This window comes from Xiphias gladius, chromosome 18 (assembly GCF_016859285.1).
Source record: "Xiphias gladius isolate SHS-SW01 ecotype Sanya breed wild chromosome 18, ASM1685928v1, whole genome shotgun sequence".
NCBI lineage: Eukaryota > Metazoa > Chordata > Actinopteri > Istiophoriformes > Xiphiidae > Xiphias > Xiphias gladius.
In genome coordinates, this window is record NC_053417.1 from 7896641 (window position 1) to 7922058 (window position 25418).

Sequence of the window (25418 nt, forward strand, 5' to 3'; positions counted from 1 at the left end):
ATCAACTGTGGGACTAATGCAAACCTGCAAGATCAGGCAAACAAGATGGTCTTTTTCCTTGATGAGGATTCAAATTTCAGTCTTCTACGTTAATGGATGTATTAGTCTGCACAGTCCACAGCAGAGAACAGTAATCATCAGATAGAATACTATGTTTCCCTTCCACGCAATTTGAACCATTGGCTATACAGTAGGTACTAAACACAAAGTGTGAAACTGTTGCGCTTATAATAATCTATTCCGACATTCAAAGGGTCTTGGATAAAGATTTAAAAACTGCCACGATCATCCATACATGCTAGTCGCCCTCCGCACCTGATATCAGTCATTTCAACATCACTCTATGTTGAAAACTGTCAATGAAAGGCCTAATTAGAGGAAAAATGACAAAGCTTAGAGATGAAATAGAATACCAACATTACACGCCATCATATGTGTCTGTTTTAATGTAATAAGTGTATTTCAAATGTCAGCAGTGTAACCTAATGTAACCAGAGCAGTCTACATTTTTAGGAAGGAGACTGCTCTGTATTAGTATTGGTGAGTATTGGAGTTGATAAGGAGTATCAATAGTGGTATTGGTATTAATAAAATCTTAACCATACCCATCCCTAGTTGTAGAGGCTAACTAAGTAACTAACAGGTGCAGATTTCCCATGACACGGTTTGCCGTTGCAACCCTTTCTCTCACTTTCATGGTGACTCGACTTGGGACTTGCTGGACCTGAGCAATGACTCGACTTGTCTTACTTGAGTCTAAACACGGTTACTTGGGACTTGCTTGAGACAAGAAGGTTAAGACTTGAGACTTGCTTGTCTGCTTCTTGATTGGGGAGTTCTTGTGGATGGATTGGATAATCCTAGGAAATTACCACACAGTACCGTATGAAAACAACAGTCTTCGTTTAAATTAGGTCATTTGAAGGTATTTCTGCTACATTATTCACTTTTTATGGAGATTTATACGTTTGTTTAAAAGTCTAGAGATATTTTATGAGAATTGTTTTTTTAATTCTACTATAGTTGGACCGTAAAAACAGAGAATGTCTACAGTAAATATCTGTATTTTTTTTTAAAAATCTCAGTAGAATACCTACAGATTTTCTACTGTCATTTTACATTGTTCGGGAACTCTTGCTGCCAGGCTGTTTACCATTTTTTTAGATGATTTTTTCTTCTTTTAGGTGTTTGACTCTGCCGCTAAATGAGTATACTTAAGTATTTTCACTTATTGTCAATGTCATTGTGTCATTTTGTTGGAATACAAGGCTTGCCAGTCATCATAGCTTAACCGTCTTCCACTAGTACTAATTTAAAACGCCAGAGCGCGGGGACTGTAAGTTTCACAACAGTGGTGCAGGTTCGAAAGAAAGCTTTGGAAGTCAGGAATTCAAGTAGGTTATTACTGAGTCAGGGGCACAAATCCAAAATAACCAACTCCCACAGATGTATTGTCAGTGTGTTGTTTTTTTTGCAGTTTTTGTGCTGACAACCATCATTTAATTTACTCTACACTAGGGATTTTAGCAAGAAAGGACAGTATGCAACGAGACTAAATTTTTTGCGTCAAACTGTGTAAAAGTACAGACGGTTGACCCAACACATATCTGCTCTCTTCTTGTAAATCTTTCATCACTGTTCTAACATGACTGTCCTTGTGTTTTCAATGCACAGCGTTTCACTGCTTTGACCTGTAAAAGAAACGCAGATGTTAAAAGCACTGTAACATTTAGCACATGTATCACCGCAGGAGCCATGGTTTCATTTCAGTTTATTCAGTTACGCAGTCCAATCACAAAGGTTTATTTGTACATTCATGACCATTATGAACAGTATAAAACCTTCTGGACATGCATGTCTTTACTTTATGTGTGAGTTTACAATATGTTATACTTGATTAGTGCTCTATTTACAATTTGATAAAACTACTAAACATAACATAAATATTACATGCAGTATACATTTATGAACAAAATCAAAAAGCGCTTTTTCCCAATACATCACTCAAAGGATGGCATCCATCATTGGCCAGCAATGTCCCACATTCATAACACTGCTCAATAAGACTAACTCTTCTTTATATACACTTCATAGGTCACAACTCCAAGCACTTAATGTTTTATTGACCGTCCAACAAACATTTCACGTTAGTTCAACTATTGCAACTGTTCTCTCCCTGGTCAAAAAGTCTAAGTAATCCACTGGGGGGAGAGGATTTCATAAACACAGCCAACCCATCCTAATTTGGAACCCACTGAATTATTAAAGGACTATTACAGAAAACCTCTTCCCCCAGCTGGTATCACTTTGCAGTCTTCTCTGTGTGCACAAAAATAAATTCATAATGCTGGATGGAACATGGGAGAAACCAAAGTAGAAAAATGGATTTAAAAAATATTGAATGAGACAAAACAGCAGCAATTTAAAAAACTTTTTTTTTTTTTTTTTTTTTTAAATGCATGGTTACTCTTAAGGTTTTGGATGTGAAGTACCTTTTTCACCTGAGATTAGATTTCTTTGTAAAAGAGCAGAAGATGAGTGAGAACAAGTGGCACTTAGAAAGGCTGAAAGCACTGAGTAATGCTGACGTAAAAGTAACAGTGTGATAAAGATGTAGACATTTGTACAAACATATGCAAGTAAGACATACAGTATGTATAGGGCTGGGTATCATTTGAACATTTTTGATACTGGTGCTTATTTAGTGCCCAAGTTTTGGTAATTTTACCAAAATGGTTTTTTTTCCCTCCCCCCAATACCTTACTTTGCTGAATATGCAACATTTGGTAGGAACACGATTATGTCTGCACTCAGAGTATTAAGTTTTGATTCCCATCCCAACATGCAGCACATTTTTGACCTGTTCGAAAACCACAACATAAACTAAGATGATTGTTCAAGTGTTCCAATACAGTCAGCCAAATTGTAGAGTGTAAGGCAACTACTAAACGGAAAAATAATGCTTCATTTAGTTTCAACAAATAGGCCATTTTTCGTCCAGTTCTGTCAGGGCTGTCAAAAAGGCAACTTTGTCATTGCAAAAGAAACCTCACACACATCTTTGCCTTGCAATGAGAGCAGTTACACACGGCCACAGACACAGCAGCAGCACTCTAATCAGTGGTAATTTTAAGGACCGATGGTAACACATGCATTACCACCCGCTGACGGTAATTTGTAGGGAAACTAAAAAGGCTTCTTTTAGGATGTTCTACTTCTTATTCCTTTCCAAGTACAGCTTTGATATTAGTTAACATTATGGGATATATAAAACCACTGATCTGATAAGAGCGGGTGCTACACTTGCTCTAAATTGAAAAACCTCAAACATGGCCCTACGTTGCTAAATGATGACTCGTGCAGAAGGGGATCTTCTAATCTAGTGTCTTGTAGCTTGTAGAATGGCCAGATCTTACCGTACATCACAGTATGACAACACAAACCCCTGGTGTACAATAAAAACGAGAAGACAACCTGTAGCTCTCAATCAGTTAAGGACTCTTCACACAGACCGTAATATCGAATGTGATATTTACCCACACTAAAGGAGAAGTACACATCTGATAATGCAGACACAAGAGTCGATAACGAGACAATGTCACCACTCAGCTAAATAATTTAGTGACAACTGTTCCCACTTTCTTCAAAAACAGGACATTATGATCTTAACACAAAACTACAATTGGTACCATTTAAAAAAAACAAAAACAAAAAAAAAACAGCAAAAACTATGTGCAAGTCTGCACGGAAGCCTCCGCTCGTCTCGAGAGAGTGGAGAAAAAGGCAAGTCTGTTGCATTTCCTGGTAAGTTTTTTTTTTTTTAAATCTTGGTGACAACATTTAAACTGGTAAAGCAAGATGTCAGATAAAACGACACAAGCACGAGCGTGTCATTTAACAGTGCAAATGTTAAATATCCAGGCATACTTCATATTGAGATCCTCCTTCTCTCGAGCTAATGTACAATGTGGATGTGATGATAATTCAGTGAAGAGCCACAACATGAAGACCAGTCACCGGTTTTAATGTTGTGGCTCATTGGTGTATGTGCCCTTTACAAACCAAAACTGAATATCAGACACATACACAACCGTAAGTTATTATGCCTTGATACTGTACAGTGCTGTACATTTGCTCTATAATGACGCCACAATTAGGGTACAGTATAACATCTTGTAACTCGTAGGAAGCCAGGAGTGACTTTATCACCACACAGTCTTGTGAGTTGTGCAAGCAAAGAGGGTTACTGAAGTATGTGCGTGTGAGTGTGTGAGTGTGTGAGTGTGTGTGTGTGTGTGTGTGTGTGTGTGGGCAAGGCAAGGAGTGTGAACTTTTCCACAAAAAAGCAGCAACTGCCCTCTTCATATATGGCTTTCTTAATATACTGTATATCATAAGGAGCATCCAGTTTATCACCGACTCAAAGTCAAATCCTTACTTAAGTGATCATTTTAAGATGGATTATCCATTGAAGAAAAACTGTTTGACCCCTACTTGTGGAGACAAAATCAGAGGATTGGTTTCAAAGTCTATCCATGACACAAGTACGTGTGCGTGTTGTAGATCTATCCATCACCATTTCCTGTAGAGCCCCCCCCCCCCCAAATCAAGAGAATACTATATATCATATCACCTGACACCAAACTTACTCGATTCAGCATATTTTTTCTCCACTGCTGTCTGAAGATCTGCTAATAAAGCATTAATGGTGATGTATCAATAAAACACACTGTCACTCTACTGGAGGTTCATTCAATTCATTTCATTTCGAGGGAGAATGTCTCACCACTGCATCTTTGCGATGTAATGAGCCATATGTATTGCTACTTCTGCAGGACGTTTCTCTGATAGAAACATTTCATCAGTAAATTAGAAGTCCATCACAATGTTACACCATGTCTCATTGGTTTATCTTTGTTTTTCAGCTTAGAACTCTGAATGGTATCCAGTAACACAGACTGTTATATCCAAAACTTTATATCAGACTGTTTAACTATCAGCCTGTTTCAGTGGCTTCCCACAGGTAAGGGTATGTGTGCCTGTGTGCGTGTCAATCAGCACCAGGGTTCACGCTGGGCTCTTCCTCGGGCCAGACTGTCTGCCCTCTGCCAGGCGCTCTTCATCAGGGTGAGGGCCTCACTACAACGCTTCTGCACCGATGGATCAGACACGTCTCTGTGGGGAAGGTCAACCTATGTACAGTGAGGACATACATGATGGTTTAACCAGATGGACAGCCAATGCCAGTAATTGTTGGACTTAAGATCTTACGTGTTTATATTCTGGGACATTTAATGTTGTAATTATTGTAATATTATTGTATCTTCCCTTCCACCTATGATAATAGCAGTCTACAGTACTGCCTGACCTGGAAAACGGCTTTCCATGTGTTGCGTAACACCTCCAGCAGTCGATCTCTCTCCTCGCAGCCGCTGAAGTACAAGACCCAGGGAGGGAGGAACTGGGTCCGATCTGCTGCAAACTCCTAGCCACAAAACAGAGGGAGAAAGCGGGAAATACCCAGTGAAGGCTTACATTAAAGGTATTAAACATAAGAGAATTATAACCACGCCATATACTGGTACATATGTGATGCACTTTCTCATCAACTGCTTGCGCATAGAATAATATTAAACTGACCTAATGGTATTTACAATACTTTGGCTGTGCTAGAGTGTGTGTGCAAGGAATGCAGTGATAGTGGGACATGGGTGAAGCTGAAGAGGCTTCTATCGTGTTATTTAATGGATTAGGAAACCTGATATCAGAGGCTCTAGCTAATGGAAGAGTTCTACTCAGTGACGTCATTCTGTTCTCATGGTCTCGTTTGAGAGTGTTCAAAAATAAAAAATGTTTGCCACCACGAATATAAAACAACTATCACTAATGCCTGTAATTCAGCTGGCTAATTTAAAATGTTAATTAATAAATCAATACATTTTAAATACCATTAAAAAATAAGTCTAATAAAAAAACCATATATTGGACCGACACCAGCGGGAGTTAAACAACCGGTCACTCACAATCACACAGTACTCCTTGTCGGCCTCCAGGCTGACCGTGGTGACATCACAGATATCAGCGCTGCCCAGCGAACGGAAAAAGCTCGTCTGGCAGTCCTGATGGCAGGTTAGCAGCTTACTGTCCGTTACCACCAGGCAGCATGGGATACAGGGGGTGGGTGCCAAGCCCTGAGGGATGACCTGGAGATAACATGGTTGTAGTTTAATTATACCTTGCTTATATTAATGGATCGCAAATCAATCCATGTTGACGGTGTGCATAAAAGAACCTGTGCAAGCAAAAACCTGATGACCCCTGCATACAATGAACATCATGTTGCCTGTACATCCAGCACAGTGCATTTAGGGATTATTTGTCAAGGTGCCTTTATGCATGGTTGCTCCTTGATGAAAGCTGTGGGGAAAGCTCATCCAACTTGAGTTTGATGAGCTTCCCACTTGAGTTAAAGATAACAATGTGTGGGATATCACAATGAGTACTTTGTGTAATTATCCCAAGAAAAGGTGCTCTGTTTGTCCTAATTCAGCATGTTTGGATTCTTTTACTTTGAGGTGAACATGCATCAAGTCAACATGTTGCCTGATTCCTGGAAAAATGGTCATAGTTCAAAGGCAGGCTTCCTGTGGAATGCCTGAATTGGGAGTACATGTGACTGAATGGTGGAAGGTATATGGTCTTACAGCATGTACATACAGTGCCATGTAGTACAAAGTTACATAGTTTTCGTTTGAGGGTGTTTTTATGGACTGTGTAAACCCTGTGTGCACTTTTGAAAAGACAGACTGTGTGACACCCATCACTCCCGGATAAATGCAATATTAGAAATACACCATGTATTTGCCAATTACATAGTGGGTTCAAGTCTCTCTCCTTACCCCTTTGGAGACAGACTGGCAGAGCAGCTGCATCCAGTCGGCCATGTCCTGCTCATTGTAGGCGCTGAGCTCCAGTGGGGGGCGCTCTGTCAGGATGACTTGGAAGGCATGGGGACGCTCTGTGCTGTTTGAGCGACGGCAGCCTCCACAGTGCTCCCCTCTGTGGAGGAATAAGAGGGCCACAAAGAGCATGAAAATATAGCAGCGGTCATCATTGAAGACAGTGTTTTGAACAGTAAAAGCCTCAACGGGTTATATCCATCGCCAGTATCATCTTTCAGACAACTGAAGCTTACCCCATAGTGACAGACAGCAGAGGTATCACATCAGTTCTTTCTGCATACAGGTTAAGAATCCCTTTGCTGTAAGAAAAGAGGACAACTGTTTCTATTCACATACTCAGAAACTCATTATCTTGCATAAATATACAACATTTTAATGTAATCTTTATAATGCATTTAAATCTAGACAGAATACACTGATATCTAATAATGGCAATGTCAGTCACACAGTTGTTTCAAACCATTTTTTTCTAGGTGGGCCTAAAAGGGTCACTGGTGAGGCCTTTTGGTTTATTAAAACGGTACCTCATGATTAAATCATTACCTCATTCATTTCCGATACTATTACGATTACTGTAACAGACAAGACCGCAGCCCCTACCCTGCATTTTATATTATTCATTTTGTACCTCTGGACAGACTGGCAAGAAATCTGCTGGACTGCTTTGTTCTACACACAAAATAGAGCTCAAGCTTTCAGTAAGTCAGACATTGGCAGATGGTGAAAGGAGTGAAAAGCAATAGGAAATATTACTTCCAATATGCGCGACATCTTTCACTAAAGCAAAAGTGCGAAGTGGGGACATAAAAACTGGGGATTATGGTAAATGTGTTCTCAGATACCGTATGTTAGGTGTGAGTCTGAAATGCCATAAATATTACACTGTAATGTGACATGAATGCTTATGATTTTGTAAGAGAAAGTGAAACTGGAAACACATTATAATGTCATGTGCATCATATGTAGTATGGACTCCAACCTATGTATATTTAAAAGAACATAACATTTTACCAGTAGAAAAGGGAACTGACGTGTTTGACCCGCCCATACCTGAGGACGAGGTAGCAGCTTTTCCACAGCTCTTTGCCGAGGTAGGTGGTTCCAGACCGGAAGTGCATAGTCCCTTCCTTGGTGTTGGAAGGTACTCCAGAACTTGGTGGGCCACCTTGGGGAGACAAAGTCATGTCCATAGGATCTTCCCAGTGGACCAGTGAATAGAGCTGGATAGACACTTCTGATACCTGGAAAAATAGGCAAGCATTAGTTTATCAGTGATTTGAAATCAGCCAAATAATATGAGAGCAGTAAAGCAGGGACTACCAACATTTTCTAGAATTACAGAAATACTACCATGTTATGGCTACTAAGCCTTTTCAAAGTAAAATAATCAACATTAGTTGTTGTAAATGCAGATGATACACAATGTCACTACCCATGCACTTTCTTGGTAAATGAGAAAGTAGAAATTATTAAAAGGACCACAAGAGTGTTTTGAATGGTTTACTTCAAATCATGTATAATTTCCATCACTGCTGATCATTTTCCAAAGCATGAAACTGTTTTAGATTTCTGAATTGTGTACATTCCTTTCTACCTTCCAGACAACCCGTTTTTAAATTCATTTATGATATGGAAACTGAATTACAGAGACTTGAGTTAGGTATTTATCACAGTGAGCATTATGTTGGATTTTTTGTTGACAAGATTAAGTTACTGCTGCATGGTGATACAATTCGATAAAGTCTGCACCGGATTACTGTGCAATTTTCATATGTACACAAATATAATTAAATGCAATTTATCAGGTCATTTTTACTGCATTGGATCTTAAATCCATCTACAAAATATAATGATGTGCAGAAGTCAAAGTTATAGTCTGCCACACACTAGCTATGAGATGGGATAAAAAATTTCTTGTGTAAGATTTTCCTAAAAGTTGTTGCTCTTTTACTGGAGTCTCCACTAGAGTAGAGGTAGTCTGATCAGGTCAAAGAAACTTATGTTACATGTGTGCTGGCCTTCTCTCTGTAAAGGCCTGACCTGTGATGCAGATAAACTTTTCTTTACCTCACAGTGAGACTCCTGGGAGACAAACTTAGTGAGAGCCAGTTTTTCCATAGTGGCATCCGTCAGGACAGAGGGGTAAGGAGGCTCACGACAACCCTTCACCATGGCTGACTTGAGAACAGATAGGAACCAGCTGTATTTAAGAAGAGGGATGAACTGGATGAGGACAGAGGATGCGACAAGGATGCCATTTGTGATGTGCCCCATATTGCTCTATAAAGTCAATAGTTCTGCTCGGAAATGTACTGAAATACTTCTTTAACAGCTTATTATGGTTGTAATAGACTAGATTCATAGTCGACTCAAGATGGTCACTAGAATCCTGACCACAGATGCACACGAGTAGTTGAGATTTTGTGTGCATGCTGCCTATTTGCACAGGGAACCAAAAACAGTTGTGCATTGCTCAATGTTGGATGTTCTGAATAGCAGAATAATCTTCATGTGCCAGATCCAGTATGCAGTCAGAGTATCAAGAGACACGAGGCACAGATGTAAGGGTACACTCACAAAGTCAGTGAGGCATCAGCTGTGTCCAACAGGAATTTTCTTCGTCTGTTGGTGCAAACCACTGTCACTGTCTGTTGGTCAAGGCCCACCTAAAGGAAAACAACATTACAACTACTTCATTAGTCACATAACTAACATTATGCTCCATCCCCCTGGCTGTCATATCACGCTTGAGCCTACATAGTTGATGAATGTCATGTAATTATTGGTACACGGATCACACAGAGGACCATGTTGTTACAGTTGAGGCAATTGATGCTGCACTGCACGACTAAAACATACAACTCTCTACTGTACTTTATTAACTCATACATGTTTTGTAACTTTGAACGTTTGCTTTACATAACTGTAAGAGGACAACATGAAAAATAAAGTCAAATCTATGCAACAATAACAGCCCATAGCCTGGACAAATGAGAGTAAATGGCAAACCCCTGTTGTGCAGGATACTTACTGAAAGATAGTCCAACTCATTATAAGAAACAGCATCTTCTACTGTGTAGGGCTTCTCTGCTGCACCTGTGAAGAAAACCAAATGTCAATGTAAATTATATTTTGCCTTCAGAATAACCTTATCCTTTGCTAAAAATAGATACTCTCTGGGTTGCCAGTAAAGGTGGACACAGTGTATGGTTAGACGAAAACCATTTGCAATTTTTTTCCTTGGATAAAAATCAATATGCCCCAACTTATGATTTGAACCGTTGCACCTCATATTACCAAACAAAGCCAGTGCATGCTGGGTCTTTAGCCACCTACCTTTCCTCAGCAGGTAGATGTAACAGTCAGTCAGAAGCAGGTACAGGGGCTGCAGGTCCCCCTCCATGTGGCCTGTACTCATCCTCATCATCTGAAAACAGAAAGATAAATTGTGTAAAGTGTTAGAAAACCACCATATTCATCTGTCTCAAACACTCATGATGGGTTCTGGCAACTAGAAACCAGGTTGTAGCATGTTGCTACAAATATAGCAGATAGGCTGTATAGACTGTTATTTTATAGATATACAGTATAGTCCGTCAGCAGATGTTGGTTTTCATCATTTATGACAAACCAGTCATTTGTATTACACTAAATACATCTGCATTTTTTTTTCCGTTTACACAGTTGGGTTTAATGTGTGAAAAATTTGAATGGTGTTTTTTTTTAACTAATACCAGACAGATAAATTACTACAGCCTGAGTAAAAGGATTGAAAAACATTTTACAATCTGAGCCTTGCAACATTTCGACTGAGCAACAATCTCCAAACCACTTCTTAGATGTCACAACAAGTATGAGTGAAACAACACCAAAACTGGTTCAAAGATGTAAAAAAGAGGATTGACTTTTTACCTCTTTTTTTCCTCAAAAAAGACATGTTAAAATGCCATGACACAATATCTGCGCTTCTCTAAATTTTGTCATTCAACTATTAATGCTGCCATTAAAAGAAATGCTTTGCACTTTCACATTTTTTCCCAAAGAATGAAAAAAATAAAAATAATAATAATAATAATAATAACAACAACTTTCTCTGTCTTCACCTTGAAGAGCTGCTCCTCATTCTCTCTGAATACATGGATCATGAGAAGAAGCAAGTGATTATTGTCCACCCTGAAATATCAAAAGTGAAGAACATTAGACACACATTAAATAACATTACGACAGCAAACAGCTCATTTTGAAGAAACTTCATACTTAAACTCTGCAGGGTGAGAACTTTCTGAGGGACTGAGCTTCTCCTCTTGTAGTTGTTGTTGTGTTTCCTCAGTACATGTATTCTTGTCCGTATCCTCTCCTTGTACGTCCACCTCCTCCTTCATGTCGGGCTCCTGTCCTGCTTGCGCTTTTGCCTCTCCTTCATCTTCAAGGCCACCTGAAAGAGTCTGCGATTGGCTATGCTCTGTAGAGTCATAGTGGCCACCACCTGTGGAAGCAGAGTCTGGACTGTTGGGGGTAAAGCAGCGTAAGTCTGTAGGTGTGGGAGAGGCCTGCTGGAACTTGGGGCCTCTGGACAGAGGGGAGCGGGAAGTCTCTCCTGGGGCTGGGTCAGGTGGCTCGCCCCCTGAATCCTCTCGAAAGGGCTGCTGTGCAGGGGGCTGGGGGCTCTGGTTACAGACTTCACTAGTTTTCTCCTCTTCCTCCTCAGGGTGCTCCCAGGCCTCCTCCCTATCCAGGGCCCCGTTGAGCCGGTCCATGACATCACGGAGGGGTTGGCCCACACTGTCCATGGAGGTGTCCGTCATCTCTGGGAGGCGTAGGAGGCCTACTACCTCATCCTCATCTCCTTCCTCCACAGCTTGTGACCCCATCCCGTTTCTCCTCAACTCTCCTTCATCATCCAGCTGAATTACAGTGCAGTTTAATGAATCCACATCCTCCGAGGCCAGGAGGCTGTTGTCCATTTCCATATGATCAGAGGAGACAGAGTTATGGATGCTGCAGCTGGAATCTGTGGAACCTTTCCCTCGTCGCTTCTTGGCCGGTTTCCTTCTTCTGGCCATCCTGGACAAAACACAGTGGTTAGCTGTGTTTCCTCGGTTTAAATACAATTTGATTAACTCTGCAGACACGATGTGAGCCTACTACTGAAGCTGTGGCTACTGTACCTGATGACCTCCAGCTCATTGCTGGTCCTCTCCGTGCCATCCCCAGGGGCAGTAGTGTTGTGGCGGCTGGCCACGTGAACTGGCGTGACATCGGCCGAGGTGTTGGTAGTGTTGGTGTCTGAGTCCTCGTTGAAGGGGTTGTGTCTGGATGTGGGGCTGTGTGGGGAAGGATGAGCTGCTACCTTCACCTTGACAGTGCTGGCAGAAAGGACCACTGTGTCGCTAATGACCGTTTGGGGATCTGAGCCACTGGATTGTGGGCAGCTGGCCTGGTCGGTCAGGTCACCCTCTATCATGAAAAGCCACAAGAAAAGACTGACTTAGTACAAAAGCAGCAGTTACATACATTTACTTCTACATATTGAAAGAAAGACACCCAAGTTTTGGCACCGTCTCGCTGGTAAATTGAGTGACAAGTTTTGCTTGAAATGTAATTAAGGGGAGAGTTGTTTCTATTCATAGGTTTCCATACATACATGTATTTTCATCAGTATGAAAAAGCTGACCAGCGACACAATGTCACAAAAGCTTTGTGTATTTCTTCATCAGCATCGCACACAATAAATGTTACGGACTGCAGTGTTCTTTGTAGTTCTTAAGCAGGGTCAGAGAGGCACAAAATGCAATGTTGAAGACATCAAGTAAGTACACAGGCAGCAGCTTTCTTTGCAGTGGCACAGGCCTAGGTCAAACATTACTAATGTAGCTTCTAGAGATTGGTCATGCACCACCAATACTTTAATAATAGAACTTCCACGAATCTCTATTTTTTTATGTTTTCATTCATCATGAGTGGACTGCCTAAGGTATGGCATCGACCAAGTCACTAGAGACCTTCTGACATAATTCAAAAACAATCTCCCAATTTCTTTCATTCGTTTTCTACTAACTACGGTTATTAACACTTATGTGTTCATCAGAACTACAAAAAAATGGACAAACTTCAGCGAAGTTAAGGAGAAACTGGTCCAGTGGAAGGTAGGATGTAGTGCTTATCTAACATGATCTAGTTATTTCTACAAGCCAGGAAAAGGGACTTTGTTGATTTTGCATTAAAGCATTTGTACATGACAGAAAACTTAGGTGTGTCTCAGTCCCTCAAGCAAAGAATACTATAAAAAATAAGAATAATTAAAGGTCATCTATAAGAAAACAGACATGTACATAGTCCATGTGCATGTAACAGCGTACTGCAAACAGATGCTGTAGTAATACACAGCAATATGCACTCTTGACTTTCAGCAACTACTCTTGATTTTTACCTCACACTGCAGTTGAGCTGAACCTAGGCCAGTGCCACATATCACACAAGAAGAGAAGACATTACAAAAAAGCTACACCAGACAAACAAAGTCCACACAGTGTACTGGAGAAAGACTGGAAGAGGTGAGTACCAGTTGCATCAGCCATTCATCTTGCTGTGGTAGATAACAAGGCCAAGTGAGCATTAGGATCATTCCCCAGTAACACATGCAGAACAGGACAGAGAAAAGTTCCACTTTTTTTTTTTTTTAATTACTTGTGTTAATTTAACTCATAAAATGTTCATTAATAAAAGCTTCACTAAAATGGATTTGTGTGTCACATTTTACTACAGCTACTAATGTGTGGCAAAAGAAAATTTTTCAGTTACATCAACATTCATGTTTCATATCCAGGTTTAAGAGAAGGTAAACATTACCTTCTCCTATAATGGCAGAGGTTTGTACAATATTAAATTAAGCTTAAGCAGGGTCCCTTGCATCAAGCTAATTTTTACTTCCTCAGATCAGCAGTATTTTGTAACAGCTAGCTGCATTTTACAGTTAACATTTGTTATTACTGGCTAGAGTACCCAGCATGAATCAAGCACAAGCTGTGGGAGGGCCATGCGAGATAGGAGGGAGGGAAGGAAAGATGGATGGGGGGGTTGACCAATGTCCCACCTTCCCAGTCTGCACTTTGCAATGACTGCAACACGGGGAAGATGTCACCAAAATCATAATCTAAAAAAAGGAGGGATAACATTCAACATTAGAGAGATGGAGTTGAGAGAGGAGATTGAGACAATGGTACAGAAACAGAAAAATAACATGACATATGGCATTCCAAATAACTGAAAAATAGACAAGTGGGAACTAAAACAAGGGAACTGACTCAGTGCTCTGTGGAGAGTGATTGGGAAAGCATTGACTGGACACTGCATTCACCCCAATGAGAACACTCTGTAACCGTCTCTCTCTGCACACCATGTGATCCATTTGATAAAATGCACTTCAGTGTTTGTGAGTCACGAGAGTCTGCAAGGATCAATCCAACTTCTGCTTCCACATGCCATTGGGTTGAAATCACTGTATGAATTCATGCCAAAGCATATGAGTTTGTACTTGCACTCCAATGGGGCCAGACCACATTATGAACCCTAAAATAAAGGCTGCCATTCCCTGCATAGTCATTCAGTAGCAAACTAACAGTAATATAACAATAAGTGTCCAGATTAGAGCCATTTCACGTGGTAACAGCATATAGAACCAACATCGGATTTTGATGGTGCTAATTTAAAGAGGAGCAACACCGACTGGCCAGTCACAATTAACAGCCAGTACAGGCCCAAATGACTGTCAAACCAGTTAGGGCACCAGTTGCGTGCCCCTCTTTGAAAATAAGACAGTAACTGCTGATTAAGTGAAGCAGGGGAGCAAACAGAGAGGGAGTTATGAATAGGGAGCAAATGATAAATATAGGGGTTAGAGAACAATAGTGCAATTTACCTTCACTGGAGGGGGCTATGGCACTGTCATCCCACTCCAAGTTGGTGGAGGTGAGGGAAGTAAAGGAATGCAAGGACAAGCTGTCTGAACTGGGCAGCCTTTCCTCAAAGTCCAGCAGGTTCTGGGGTTTGTAGTATTCTGGCATGTAAGGGGCCACATCCAGATAGGGCACATCCTGACCCAACAGGACCCGACAAGATTGTTACTGACATGCTGCTAACACAAACCTTTGTATTGATATTGTAACGAAATAAATGCTAACCAGCTCCAGATCAAAGCGAATGAACTCCAGGCCTGACACCAGCGTGAGGAAGAGCGTGAGGTGGTCATGACTGCAGACCAGTGCATTCCTAGCGTAAAAGGAAATCACTTAACTTCACATGAATGACATTTACTTACCATAAAAATATGTGAGCAGAATTTTGATAAATGCTGATGGTCGTGACAATATATCAATTTGTCCTCCAGCATAAAAACTAAAGAAAGCAATTACTGGAATGCACTCTAACTTCCACTTGTTACAGCATCATTTTTAAATCTGGTAATCAAGACTAGGATTACTGGATGATTTACTTGAAGTAATACTTCTGCAGTAATCCTTGGTTCTCCTGGAAGAGGCGCAGGTAGCTCTCTAAAGAGCTTTCACTCAATGCCAGGTATAACCAAGCACGACCTGCACAGAATAGAGAGAAGTGCATTTCTATACATATAACCACTGAATGATGACAGATACTTTACTCCCAAAGTTCTCTACATATGAGTGTGGATGAGGACTGTATGAGAGAGATGTCTCACTTCGACCAAGGTTGGTTGCTATGTGCTGAAGCTCATCTATCTGGCGGACAGCCTCTCTCCTAGTGAAGTGAAGGACGAGGACCCAGTAGCCTGATGAGATGTCCTGCAGCCTGCAAGGTTGAAAACAGTCTATAATATCACTTGTGAGGCCAAAGGGGGCAAGGGGAGTGGAGTGATGGCACTAGCACTAAATGTATCCATACCTTGATCAATTATTTTTAACTTGAGTGTAAACATTGTCAGAAATTTTGCCCCAAAAAGCAACTGTCGTGAGAGTTAACAAAGAGGGACATGAGGCTTGTAAATATGCCAAAAGTAAGAATAACAGGATTTATAAGAAGACTTTTTGCATGACAAATAAAAACAAATCAGATTACTCACTGCACTATGCACCCTTCCTCTTTCAAGTGTGCAATTTACTCTCAGTAAGGCTCTTACCCATACAGCAGAGCATGGTCAAGGTGTTCACAGAGGCGCTGCAGGACCCGGTCATGATTCCGGATGGCTGGAGTCTCATCTTCACAGGCCGCAAAGTAACTCTGCAACTGTAGAGAGACATGATTTCTCTCCTGCCTGTTTTGCTATGGAGACGGACATTATTACACCAGTTCTAGTTACAAAGAAATTATTGTATTTAAAAAGTTATCACGACAGATACACTTTTAAAAATACACTCATTGAAGTATTTATTTTCTAGACAGTGAAGTTTACTCATGATGACTGGCCGTCTTACATGTATGGATCTCCAGAGGAATGTATTTATTATTATTGTCATCATTATCATTATTATTACTAGTAGTAGTATTATTTTTGTATATACCTGAAACCAGCTGCGTGTGCAGGGCATGCTGTGCAGTGTGCAAAGTTACTTCTACTACGCCCTTATTTGCAGATGTTCAGCCAACTGGCATGTTGAATTGCTCTCAGAGGAAGTTGGTGAAATAGCTTTTAAAAGCATGCAAAATTGTCTATTATGAAATTACTTTAATGCAAACAAGCCAAGCAATGGGGTTCCTTTTTGTCCGTAATGAATTTTTGACCTAATGATCAAGTCATATCATTGTTTTGGCTCTGTACTCCAGCACACTGGAAATGAAACAGAACAATAACTATTAATAATAACTAATTAAGGGTGCTTACTGGTGTTCACATCTGTGTGGGGTGAACATGGGACGAGGTGTAACCCTTTTATACATGGTACCCAAGGTTTGGGAGAATGCAGTAGGACAATGATCCTACAGTAAAACATAGAGTCAAAGTAACCAAGGAATTTAGGGCCAAGCAAAGGAATGTTCCTGACCTAAATCCAAATGAGTATGTGTTTTGCTGATGTAACTCCAATGTGCTTGTACTCCTTGTACTGCAATTTTACTGCTGAAGAACAGGCTGAAGGCAAGAAAACCATGAAACAAGAAGTAAGTGAAGCTGGCTCCAGTACAGGTTTGACAGAGCATTACCAGGGAAGATACATAGTGCCTGCTGATGTCTGTGAGCTGGAGACACAAGCCAAGAATTTAGAAGTATATTTGGTCCCCTTAAAGTGGAGGACTATGTATTAAAGGGGGTTCATTTCTTGTGTTGTTGATCTGATGTGGACGTAATTTATCCTTTTATAGTCACTGTTTCATTTCAAACCCAGTGTGCTGGCATACAGAGCAAAGGCAACACAAAACTTGCTACAGTCTTAATGTTCTCCTTTCTGAATGCATTACACTGTAGGTATCTCATTGGATTGGAACCATTCCTACTGAAACAAACATACAATTTTATCTGCAGGCAGCTTTTCTAAAAGGTATCCTATGTCCATGCAGATGAAGCTAAATTTGTCTCATTGTGGTCCACCGTCATTCAGTGACCCAAAGAACCTTCTTGACCTTAACCTAATTTAGAGCATTGAAACCCTGAGGCATGACCAAGCCAAGTGTAGGTCAAAGTAGCTTTGAGGATTGTGACCCAAAGAGACAGAATTTGTATTATGTGACTATCTCCACATGGCTAAGCAATGTCTGTCTGAGGTAAACACAGTATGCTTTCTTGGAAGCTTGAGACAATTCATTTCATAAACACTTTCAGAGTCTTTATGCTGTCATTGCAATAAAAGAGCTAAATGTGTTAACTGGATTAAAAACTTAGTAGACAAATGTGGATTAAGGAAGCAAGACTCAGTACTGGGCTCACTGCATTAAACACACTGAGATTGGGCTTTCTAATGCAATCATCTGATTATGGGACTGGTGGAATCATAATGGGAAATAACTGAGACAAATTACATGAGAAGGCCATGAAAAATAAAAACTCAGATGCACATGGTTTTGGAAAGTGAATGTACAAACATGCAGGCAGAAGAGGAAGAAGATATAATGCTGTCTATCGGGTTATGAGAAAGGTACTTTCACAACGGCAGGCATAACTGGACAATTAAATCTAAATATTTTTCATGACCTTGCCGGAAAGATTGGGGCAAAGATCCATTGGCTAACCCTTATGTTGAAAATATGTGTCTGTGGTATGGTTGCAGGTGTGTTTACAACACATACCGCAGTGAGCAAACACACGGGCTTGATGCTACTATTGTTCACCGTGGTGAAAAGGAGAAACTAGAGCATGACAACCGAAAGCCGGACCTGTAGAACATAAACATAAATTGAGGAATTGTTGGGAATATTCTATACGTTATTTGATTATAGGATTAAGGGAAAGGCCCTTCCATGACAGCGAGCTGGTAATGCCCCCCCCAACTTGAAAGTTGCCCTCCTTGGCAGACAAAAGATGACCTGACGTTAGCTACACTAATTAAAGCATGTGGAAATGCTTAAATTCTGTGACAATATTCAAGTGTGCTGACCAGCAGCAACGCTTACCTTCTTGACAGATAGGGAGATGTTTTCCAATATGCGGTCCTTTACTTTCAGTTGATCCATCACTGATCTGCTGGCAGTTTACAGAAGGTTGTCAGCTGACTCCTGAAGCGAAGCTCTGTTTTGCTAAAGCTAACACCGCCCGCCTTAGCTAGCCAACATGATCTTGTCCTCCAATGAAGCTGGTTCCCACACTAACGACAGAGCAATGGTTGTCAGTTGTCCTGACAGCAACGCTAGTTCACAACCCTAATGTTAACGCCCAGCAAGCAGCATGATATGTCCACCTCTGTCAACGGATCCGGTTAGCCAAGTACTCTTTGCCTAGCTTCGCGTTGCCTGTAGCCATTTGACTTTTTGTTGATGGTACTCAAAGCGGAGGTGGCTAGCAAGTTTTCTAGTCCAACCATGGGTAACTTTTAGCAGCAATTTTATTTATCATACTCCCTGTTTCAGCACTCTGGTTAGCTATCGTGAACTACTTCAAGTTAACTTCTCGCGAACTTGCCTACATAGCTAATAACCTCAAACTTTTTATGCTAATACCCTTAATGTTCTGAGCGTAGCTCCCACTCAGTGGGTTACGTCACCACTAGCCTCATTACGCTTCATTAATGCGTGAGGGGACTGTAGGAGCTGAAAGGCGTTCAAAAATTTTACAAATAGTTTTTTTTGTTGCTCCGCTTAGTCCAAAAACACAAGACATCGTAAAATAGGACTTTATTTTGTATCATCAGTTCAAATCCCTGAATACGGCGCAAGCGTAAGACTCCCGTGTTTTAACTTAAGTTACTCATACACAGATCTTTTTGGATTGGTACATGCGGTCTTTTCAATAAGTAACTGCGCGCACCGTGGCGAATCGAACAACACAGCAAGATGAATAAACCTATGGCCAGACAGAGCGGACGTTTCTAAGAAGTCGTTAAAAGTCTAACTTAAGTCATGCTGTGTGTGCTGTGCTTCTTTCGCTTTTTGCAAACCAGACTCAGATTTAAATGAACGTATTTTTGTACTGAGAATGGCGTATACAGTCTCCAGACCAACAACAGAGTTTCCATGACAGTACGTCACCACAACCAACAACATTGTTTGTCTGTCACAGCGTGCAGCAATAGTAAGTAAAACAATAGAAATGTCAGGGGTTTCTACTGAGTGGAATGTCAGTTTTTTATTGTTAAGATGACTCCAGCTTTTTTGGAAACACATCAAAAGTCTTTTCAAAAAAAACAACAGTTGGCATTTTCAGTGCATGTAGTTACCACAATAACCTTTCCTGATTGAGAAAATGTGGGTCCAAATTTTTATATGGATTTCTTTCATGTTCCAAGGCAAGTGCTCTACTTAGGAGATCATTTTATCAAATGTAAAGCAACTTTATAAAAAAAACACTGACTGACTTCAGAACGTATACAGGTCTTTGAGTGATTTCAAAGTAAAAAGAAAAAAAAAAAAAAAAAAGGTGCATTGCATTACAGCCAGCACCCCTTTTGGCCTCGACACCCCGATTAGTTGAGCGTTCCAATAACCGAAAAGAAACTGTATTTTTATGGAGGACTGCAGTCCAAGTCCCTGCGTGAAGATTCAAGCCATCAAGACATTCAATTTCAACTCTTCACACCAGAAGTTCAAATCTATAATCTCATTTTTCCTTTCCCCGTTGTTTTCTCTGCATTAGTCTGACTTCTCCTTCTCTTTCATGTGCAGGAAGACTATACTGAAGACAAAGAGTCCTGTCATCATGGAGAAGACGCTGGCGTAGTATGGGTAGGCTGAGGGAATGAAGCGCTCGTACTGAGTGTGCTGCAGGGGACGCACTGATACCTGTGGTAAACAAACACAGTTGAAGAAATTAGCCAACCATACATTTGAGCATTGTGTTGCATGCGTTACACACCGAGGATTTAGGAGATTGTCCTGGAGCTTAACTGCAAGGTATGAGCGAACAAAAACCATCACCATAGAATATGCTGGGTAATAGGCAACTAGGATATCAAGGGGGGTAAAAAAAATTAACTAAAAACAAAAAAAAAAATCTTTATTTTCCATTTAATTAACAAATGTAAATAAAACTCTTTTCATTTGTGTCTTTACTTGCATGGGGATTTCACAAACATAATCATACTGTTGATTTGGGTATGCCCCGTTGAAGTCAACCGTCTGATTAACTTGCCTGGGTGGAGGAGTAGAGGTGCGTGTATCCCAGTCGGTTGTAGTCCACCTTGAACTGGAATACGCCGTACACATCAGGCAGCTTGAACTGGACGCTGTATTTACCTCCTAGTAGAGATGTAATACAGCATTTATAGTGAGTACAGTTTATGACAGAGAAGGTGTGTACAACTCAAATCCCCCAAATCATAAGGATGCAATACATTTAGGTGGAAAGCAGAATTAACGTGTGTGTTCTATAAGCACAGCAACATACCATTTTTCTTGAGGTAAGTCCTGACGAAGGGATCGATCCTCACAAATTCGAGCTGAATATCATCTCCGTCGAAGGGGACCCAGCGGCCCTCGGACAACATCTCGATGACAATGCTGTACTCCTGCACGGGAAAATTTGACACTGATTGAGATATAGATATAGATTAAGTACAAATACACAGCTCCTCAGTCACGCTAAAAACAAATACCTCCATGGTGATAACTGTTCACACAAGTCACTGAAATTTTAAACTCACCACAAGGTCAGTGATGGTGTACGCTGCAGGGGGAGTGGTCTCTCCCACAGGATGATGGGTAACAGCTCCCACCCTGAGGACTCCAGCCTCCTTGAACACCCAACGGGACAGAGCCTCCGCCAGCTCCATATTCCCTGTCTGCTCGTGCCTAACAGAGACCATGACACGGAGAGGAGGGCTACAACCACAGTAGACTGATATCTGGCCAATACTGAATTTTTATGAAAATATCATTTAGTCCAGTGAGAATCATCAACCTCTGATGGGGACGCAGTTTGTTTGATTGAAGAATTTAAAGGGAAAAATGATCAGTGTTTTTCTGTTTGTCAGTAGGAGGATAAGAGTCAATTTCCTCTCCTTCCTTCTTTGGTTTTGTTTTGAGAAGTTCCCATTTGAACATGCAAAAGTCTAAATTTTAAAAACATCAGCTGTCTGCCTGAATCCTGTATACCAATCATGGCTACACAAAAGAATGCCCAACTGTCATTACAGTCCCATATTACAGGTTAACTACACAGGTTTTTAAATGTAATACCTAAATGCTTCTTCAAGGACTACTAAGATTACTTTCCTTTTACAAATTAGCCTGAGGATTTAAAAAAAAAAAAAAAAAAAATGGAGGTATGCACAACTGGTGAAATTTCTCATCAGAAAGGAATGATTTAAAAATGCATAAAACTGGAGGCTCAAGGCAACATTCATGGACTTAAGACACTGAACTGCAAGCACCTTAAGACCAAGTAAGGCTAGCTAATAACACAACACCTGTTATCATGACAAAACACAAACAAGTAAATTGAAAGTAACCAGGATTTCACCAATGACAGTTTTGATTTTGTAACTCTTGGATACTATTACAACTTTAGTTGTAATAGTATCCAAGAGATAGAAAGAACAAGGATGTGATGTACAGTGAGGCCCACCTCTCGGAGCCGGGTGTGGCCTTCTGCACAGCAGAGTTGAAGAAGGCATCGCTGAAGAAGTCCAGTGAGCCACTGAAAACCACTCTGGCATTGTTTCTGGCCTGAAGGCCAGCGATCAGCAGGGTGTTCTTGCCAACAGCATGGGGATACTTAAGAAGTAAAAATTAGTTATTAGTTAGAAATAAAGTAAAATGATGTTAAATCTTCTGCAGTTCATTTTAATACAGATAATCTAATGCTATCTATGGCTTCTGATGCTTCACTTGGACACCTCTTGCAATTCCAAAGCTTAGCTACAGATGGGAAAATGAAATAGAATATCCATTCAGACCTCCAGTAGTTAATTTCCCACTTCCTTATCTTGTGAATTAATGATAGTGTTTCGCAAATAAGATGCTACTAATCAAGTTCAGAACAGAGGAGGATCATGAAACTAAATCGATACAGTTTTTGTTCTAAATAAACTTATTCTTAATTCACAAACTGACGTTATGATGATGTTACCTGAGAGATGGGTCTGTCTGGGAAAAAGGAGTAAGAGGTGGAAGAGCCAGTAAGGATGTCCAGGACAAGAGGGTTGTCTGGGTCTGCCACCATACTGGAATAGAAGGTGGCATGTTTAGAAAAATGTTTATATGGTTTGCATTGCTGTGAGTAGTACAATTAATCTTTGAACATTACTAAACAAGTGCGACATCAAATGCTGTCTCTTCCTTCATAAGTCTTTGCTACAGCCCAGTAAAGATTCTGTGAAAAGTCAACCATTGCTGCTCAATGTAAAAAAAATAAAAATAGGCCAATTTATTTTTATTTAACATACTAATCATTTAAAATTTGTAAAGAGGAACAAGTAAAACAGTGAGTGAATGTTTTCACTACTGCTATTTAAAATATCAGCAGTGCCAACATATTGAATTTAAGCATGGAGAAGTGCAGCAAAATACTTTCAAACCAAGACAAATAACTTTGAACAAGATATTTATCAGAATAACTGAATATTGGGCAGTGATTTATTATTGCCAGAAATGTCAACACCCTCCCAAATACAGTATATTATGGTCATTTAGTCCTGCATGTGGTACGGAGAACACATGGCTGTTCCCATTTAAATGCTTACCCAACACCCTTGAATAAAACAGGTTTATTGGTGGGTTTGCCGACAATAGTGGGAGCTTTCAGTAGGTTCTCTGGGTCAGCGACAATCAGAGTGTGCTGGACACAAGAAAGATCACTTGTAAATAACAATGTTAAATGTCAGTTCTAAAGACAGGATTTGTGGAACAAAGTAAATGTGCCCGCTGTCTTAAACAGAATTCTGTTTACCTCTCCAGGATCAGACACATCATAGTTGTGATGGTCAATGACAGCGGTCTTCTCCTCATCAAACTCAATGCCACACTCACTGCCCAGCTCCCTCAGAGGATCACCTGTGTAACAGGAGAAAGGCATGAATATATGACAATGGTCCAGTATTTTAGATGATGTAATATTGTAGCAAAGCCTGTTAGAAACCAACTGACCAATATCTGAACTGGCAGCAACCAGGACATTGCCTCCACCATCAATGAAGGATGTAATAGTCTCAACATTTATATTTCCTCCAAAGTCTGCAGATGACAACAAAGAATGCATTTTACAGATTGCTTCAATGAGGCAAACATAAGCCATAAAACTAATAACGCCATTTTGGATTAAGAGCATTAATTTACCCTCAACTGATGGTGAAAAGACGATTAAATGGTCATACAGGAACTGGCCATATTTGATCAGAGATAGGGAGGGATCATCAGCTGTCTTGAAAGTGAGGTCAAAGCCACGATCTGAAAAGGAGAGATACATTATCAGCGGCACTAAAACACTGACACACTTGCACTGCATTTTTGCAGTAACTTGAAAAAAGCTGAAGTTCCAAAGGATTGGGAACCTCTGTACTATAACTCCCAAGCTATAAGACCAATAAATATTTGTAAGTATGGATGTCAGATATAAAAAAAAACAACATTGCAATCCAGTCAGTCATACTCACAAGTGTCAAGTGACACTACCAGTATTATAAAGTTGTATTTTCAAAATCATGTCTTTGTTCTGTTTACTCGTCATCTTAAACCAGTATTCCACGATTACCTATGTACATTATAAATTTCTGTCAGTGGGATTGTTGTCTTACAAATGTTAAATTCTACTGGCCAAATGGGAAGGTGATTTTCCCCCACTATATAATCTACGTTTTTGCAAATCTTTTAAGCGAAATAGCCGAAGATGCATTGGCAATTTATAGCAAATTAGCAAGTGAATCATTAATTCACGATAACATGTTAAAATCCTGTTCAGAACCTTATGGAGATTTACATGGTTATCCTAATGTAGCCACGATCACTTGCATCGGGTATTAGTGAATCTTTGGTTGAAAAGGACCGTTAAGTTGATTATAAAATATTAAGTTCGTATCAAATTATTAACCATTTGGTGCACTAGAGGTATGCCTAAATGAAGACTGGCCCCCAGTGCGGTGTAAGTTAGTATTACGAAGCACGAAAAGTATCATAATTTAGGTTAAATACGTTAAACTGCCAGAGACTTGCATTAAGTTTGGCGAGACACAGCAAACAGTGCAGCTAAGCTAATGTTAGCAGCTTTGCTGTGTTGCATGAAGCTCAAGTCTGCAAGTTTAGTCCCAAAAGGCTCTATATTCCCTGCCAGAGACCTGTTTGCCATACAATGGGGCTTTATAACAGTATAGAAGAGAGTATTTATGGATTCAAAATAAGAATGAATCTTGTACTGACCTGCCAGACTGCGGAAGAACATTGAATGGGTGTCTCTGATGTTGAGGTTGTCCAGCAGAACCAACGTCTTACCGTCAGCGAGAACACAATGCAACATGGAGGTTAAAGTGAGGAATAGAAGGACAATGTTGTCCACAAGTCTAAACCTCCTTTGGGCCATCATACCGGTCCGTTTCTTGTACGATGACTTAGAACCGGACCGGTTTGTCTGCATGACTGCTGTCAACGACGCCATTTTGCTGCAGAAGTGGACGTCAGCGTTAGCAGTCGACTTAACTTTGACCCCGAGATCCAGCCAATCACAGGGAGGAACGCGTCATCCTGACTGCTACTCCACCAATGGGATGAAAGATTTATTATAAGATTGACAATCACGGAAATCTCCATCACTTATTGAATAATCATAACCAAAATCAGTAATTCTATGACTTTATCACGAGTTGAAGTGCCTAAATTATTTAAAATAATATCAAGTCAATTTTCCCTATTGAA

At 40.4% G+C, this 25418-nt stretch overlaps 2 protein-coding genes across 6 annotated transcripts; both read right to left on the bottom strand.

The window, feature by feature from the left end:
- Positions 1 to 1760: 1760 nt before the first annotated feature.
- Positions 1761 to 19576, bottom strand: plekhm2 (pleckstrin homology domain containing, family M (with RUN domain) member 2). Of its 5 annotated transcripts, none has more exons than XM_040152269.1 (20): positions 18537 to 19576; positions 16114 to 16220; positions 15676 to 15785; positions 15454 to 15553; positions 15143 to 15230; positions 14881 to 15055; positions 14056 to 14115; positions 12131 to 12419; positions 11220 to 12026; positions 11066 to 11135; positions 10299 to 10389; positions 9994 to 10058; positions 9540 to 9628; positions 9030 to 9162; positions 8013 to 8203; positions 7196 to 7261; positions 6900 to 7059; positions 6024 to 6203; positions 5369 to 5485; positions 1761 to 5192 (listed from the first exon to the last, which is right to left on the bottom strand). In XM_040152269.1, exons 1-20 carry the CDS (start codon positions 18594 to 18596, stop codon positions 5055 to 5057), a joined length of 3096 nt encoding a protein of 1031 aa, XP_040008203.1. In that variant the 5' UTR covers positions 18597 to 19576; the 3' UTR covers positions 1761 to 5054. The 5 variants fall into 5 exon arrangements, with proteins under 5 accessions (XP_040008203.1, XP_040008202.1, XP_040008204.1 ...); XM_040152268.1 differs by having other exon boundaries at positions 16114 to 16256; XM_040152270.1 differs by lacking the exon at positions 14056 to 14115 and having other exon boundaries at positions 16114 to 16256.
- Positions 19577 to 19689: 113 nt separating this feature from the next.
- On the bottom strand, positions 19690 to 25205 carry ddost (dolichyl-diphosphooligosaccharide--protein glycosyltransferase subunit (non-catalytic)). Its single transcript, XM_040152274.1, has 11 exons — positions 24927 to 25205; positions 23850 to 23960; positions 23661 to 23747; positions 23464 to 23567; positions 23258 to 23352; positions 22645 to 22738; positions 22141 to 22289; positions 21218 to 21365; positions 20962 to 21082; positions 20707 to 20813; positions 19690 to 20357 (listed from the first exon to the last, which is right to left on the bottom strand). The coding sequence occupies exons 1-11, from the start codon at positions 25159 to 25161 to the stop codon at positions 20208 to 20210; spliced, it is 1401 nt and encodes a 466-aa protein (XP_040008208.1). The 5' UTR covers positions 25162 to 25205; the 3' UTR covers positions 19690 to 20207.
- Between the last annotated feature and the right edge of the window lie 213 nt (positions 25206 to 25418).

What these genes read in the sequence shown, in the direction of transcription:
- plekhm2 (XM_040152268.1), bottom strand. Translation starts at nt 18,596, where the DNA reads ATGGATCAACTGAAAGTAAAGGACCGCATATTGGAAAACATCTCCCTA. An exon ending in CTGCAGAAGTATTACTTCAA is followed by an intron (nt 15,231 to 15,453) that starts GTAAATCATCCA and finishes CTTTTACGCTAG; the next exon opens with GAATGCACTGGTCTGCAGTC. An exon ending in TTCGCTTTGATCTGGAGCTG is followed by an intron (nt 15,056 to 15,142) that starts GTTAGCATTTAT and finishes CTGTTGGGTCAG; the next exon opens with GATGTGCCCTATCTGGATGT.
- ddost (XM_040152274.1), bottom strand. Translation starts at nt 25,161, where the DNA reads ATGGCGTCGTTGACAGCAGTCATGCAGACAAACCGGTCCGGTTCTAAG. An exon ending in ATGTGTCTGATCCTGGAGAG is followed by an intron (nt 23,353 to 23,463) that starts GTAAACAGAATT and finishes TCTTGTGTCCAG; the next exon opens with CACACTCTGATTGTCGCTGA. An exon ending in CAGACAGACCCATCTCTCAG is followed by an intron (nt 22,290 to 22,644) that starts GTAACATCATCA and finishes TTACTTCTTAAG; the next exon opens with TATCCCCATGCTGTTGGCAA.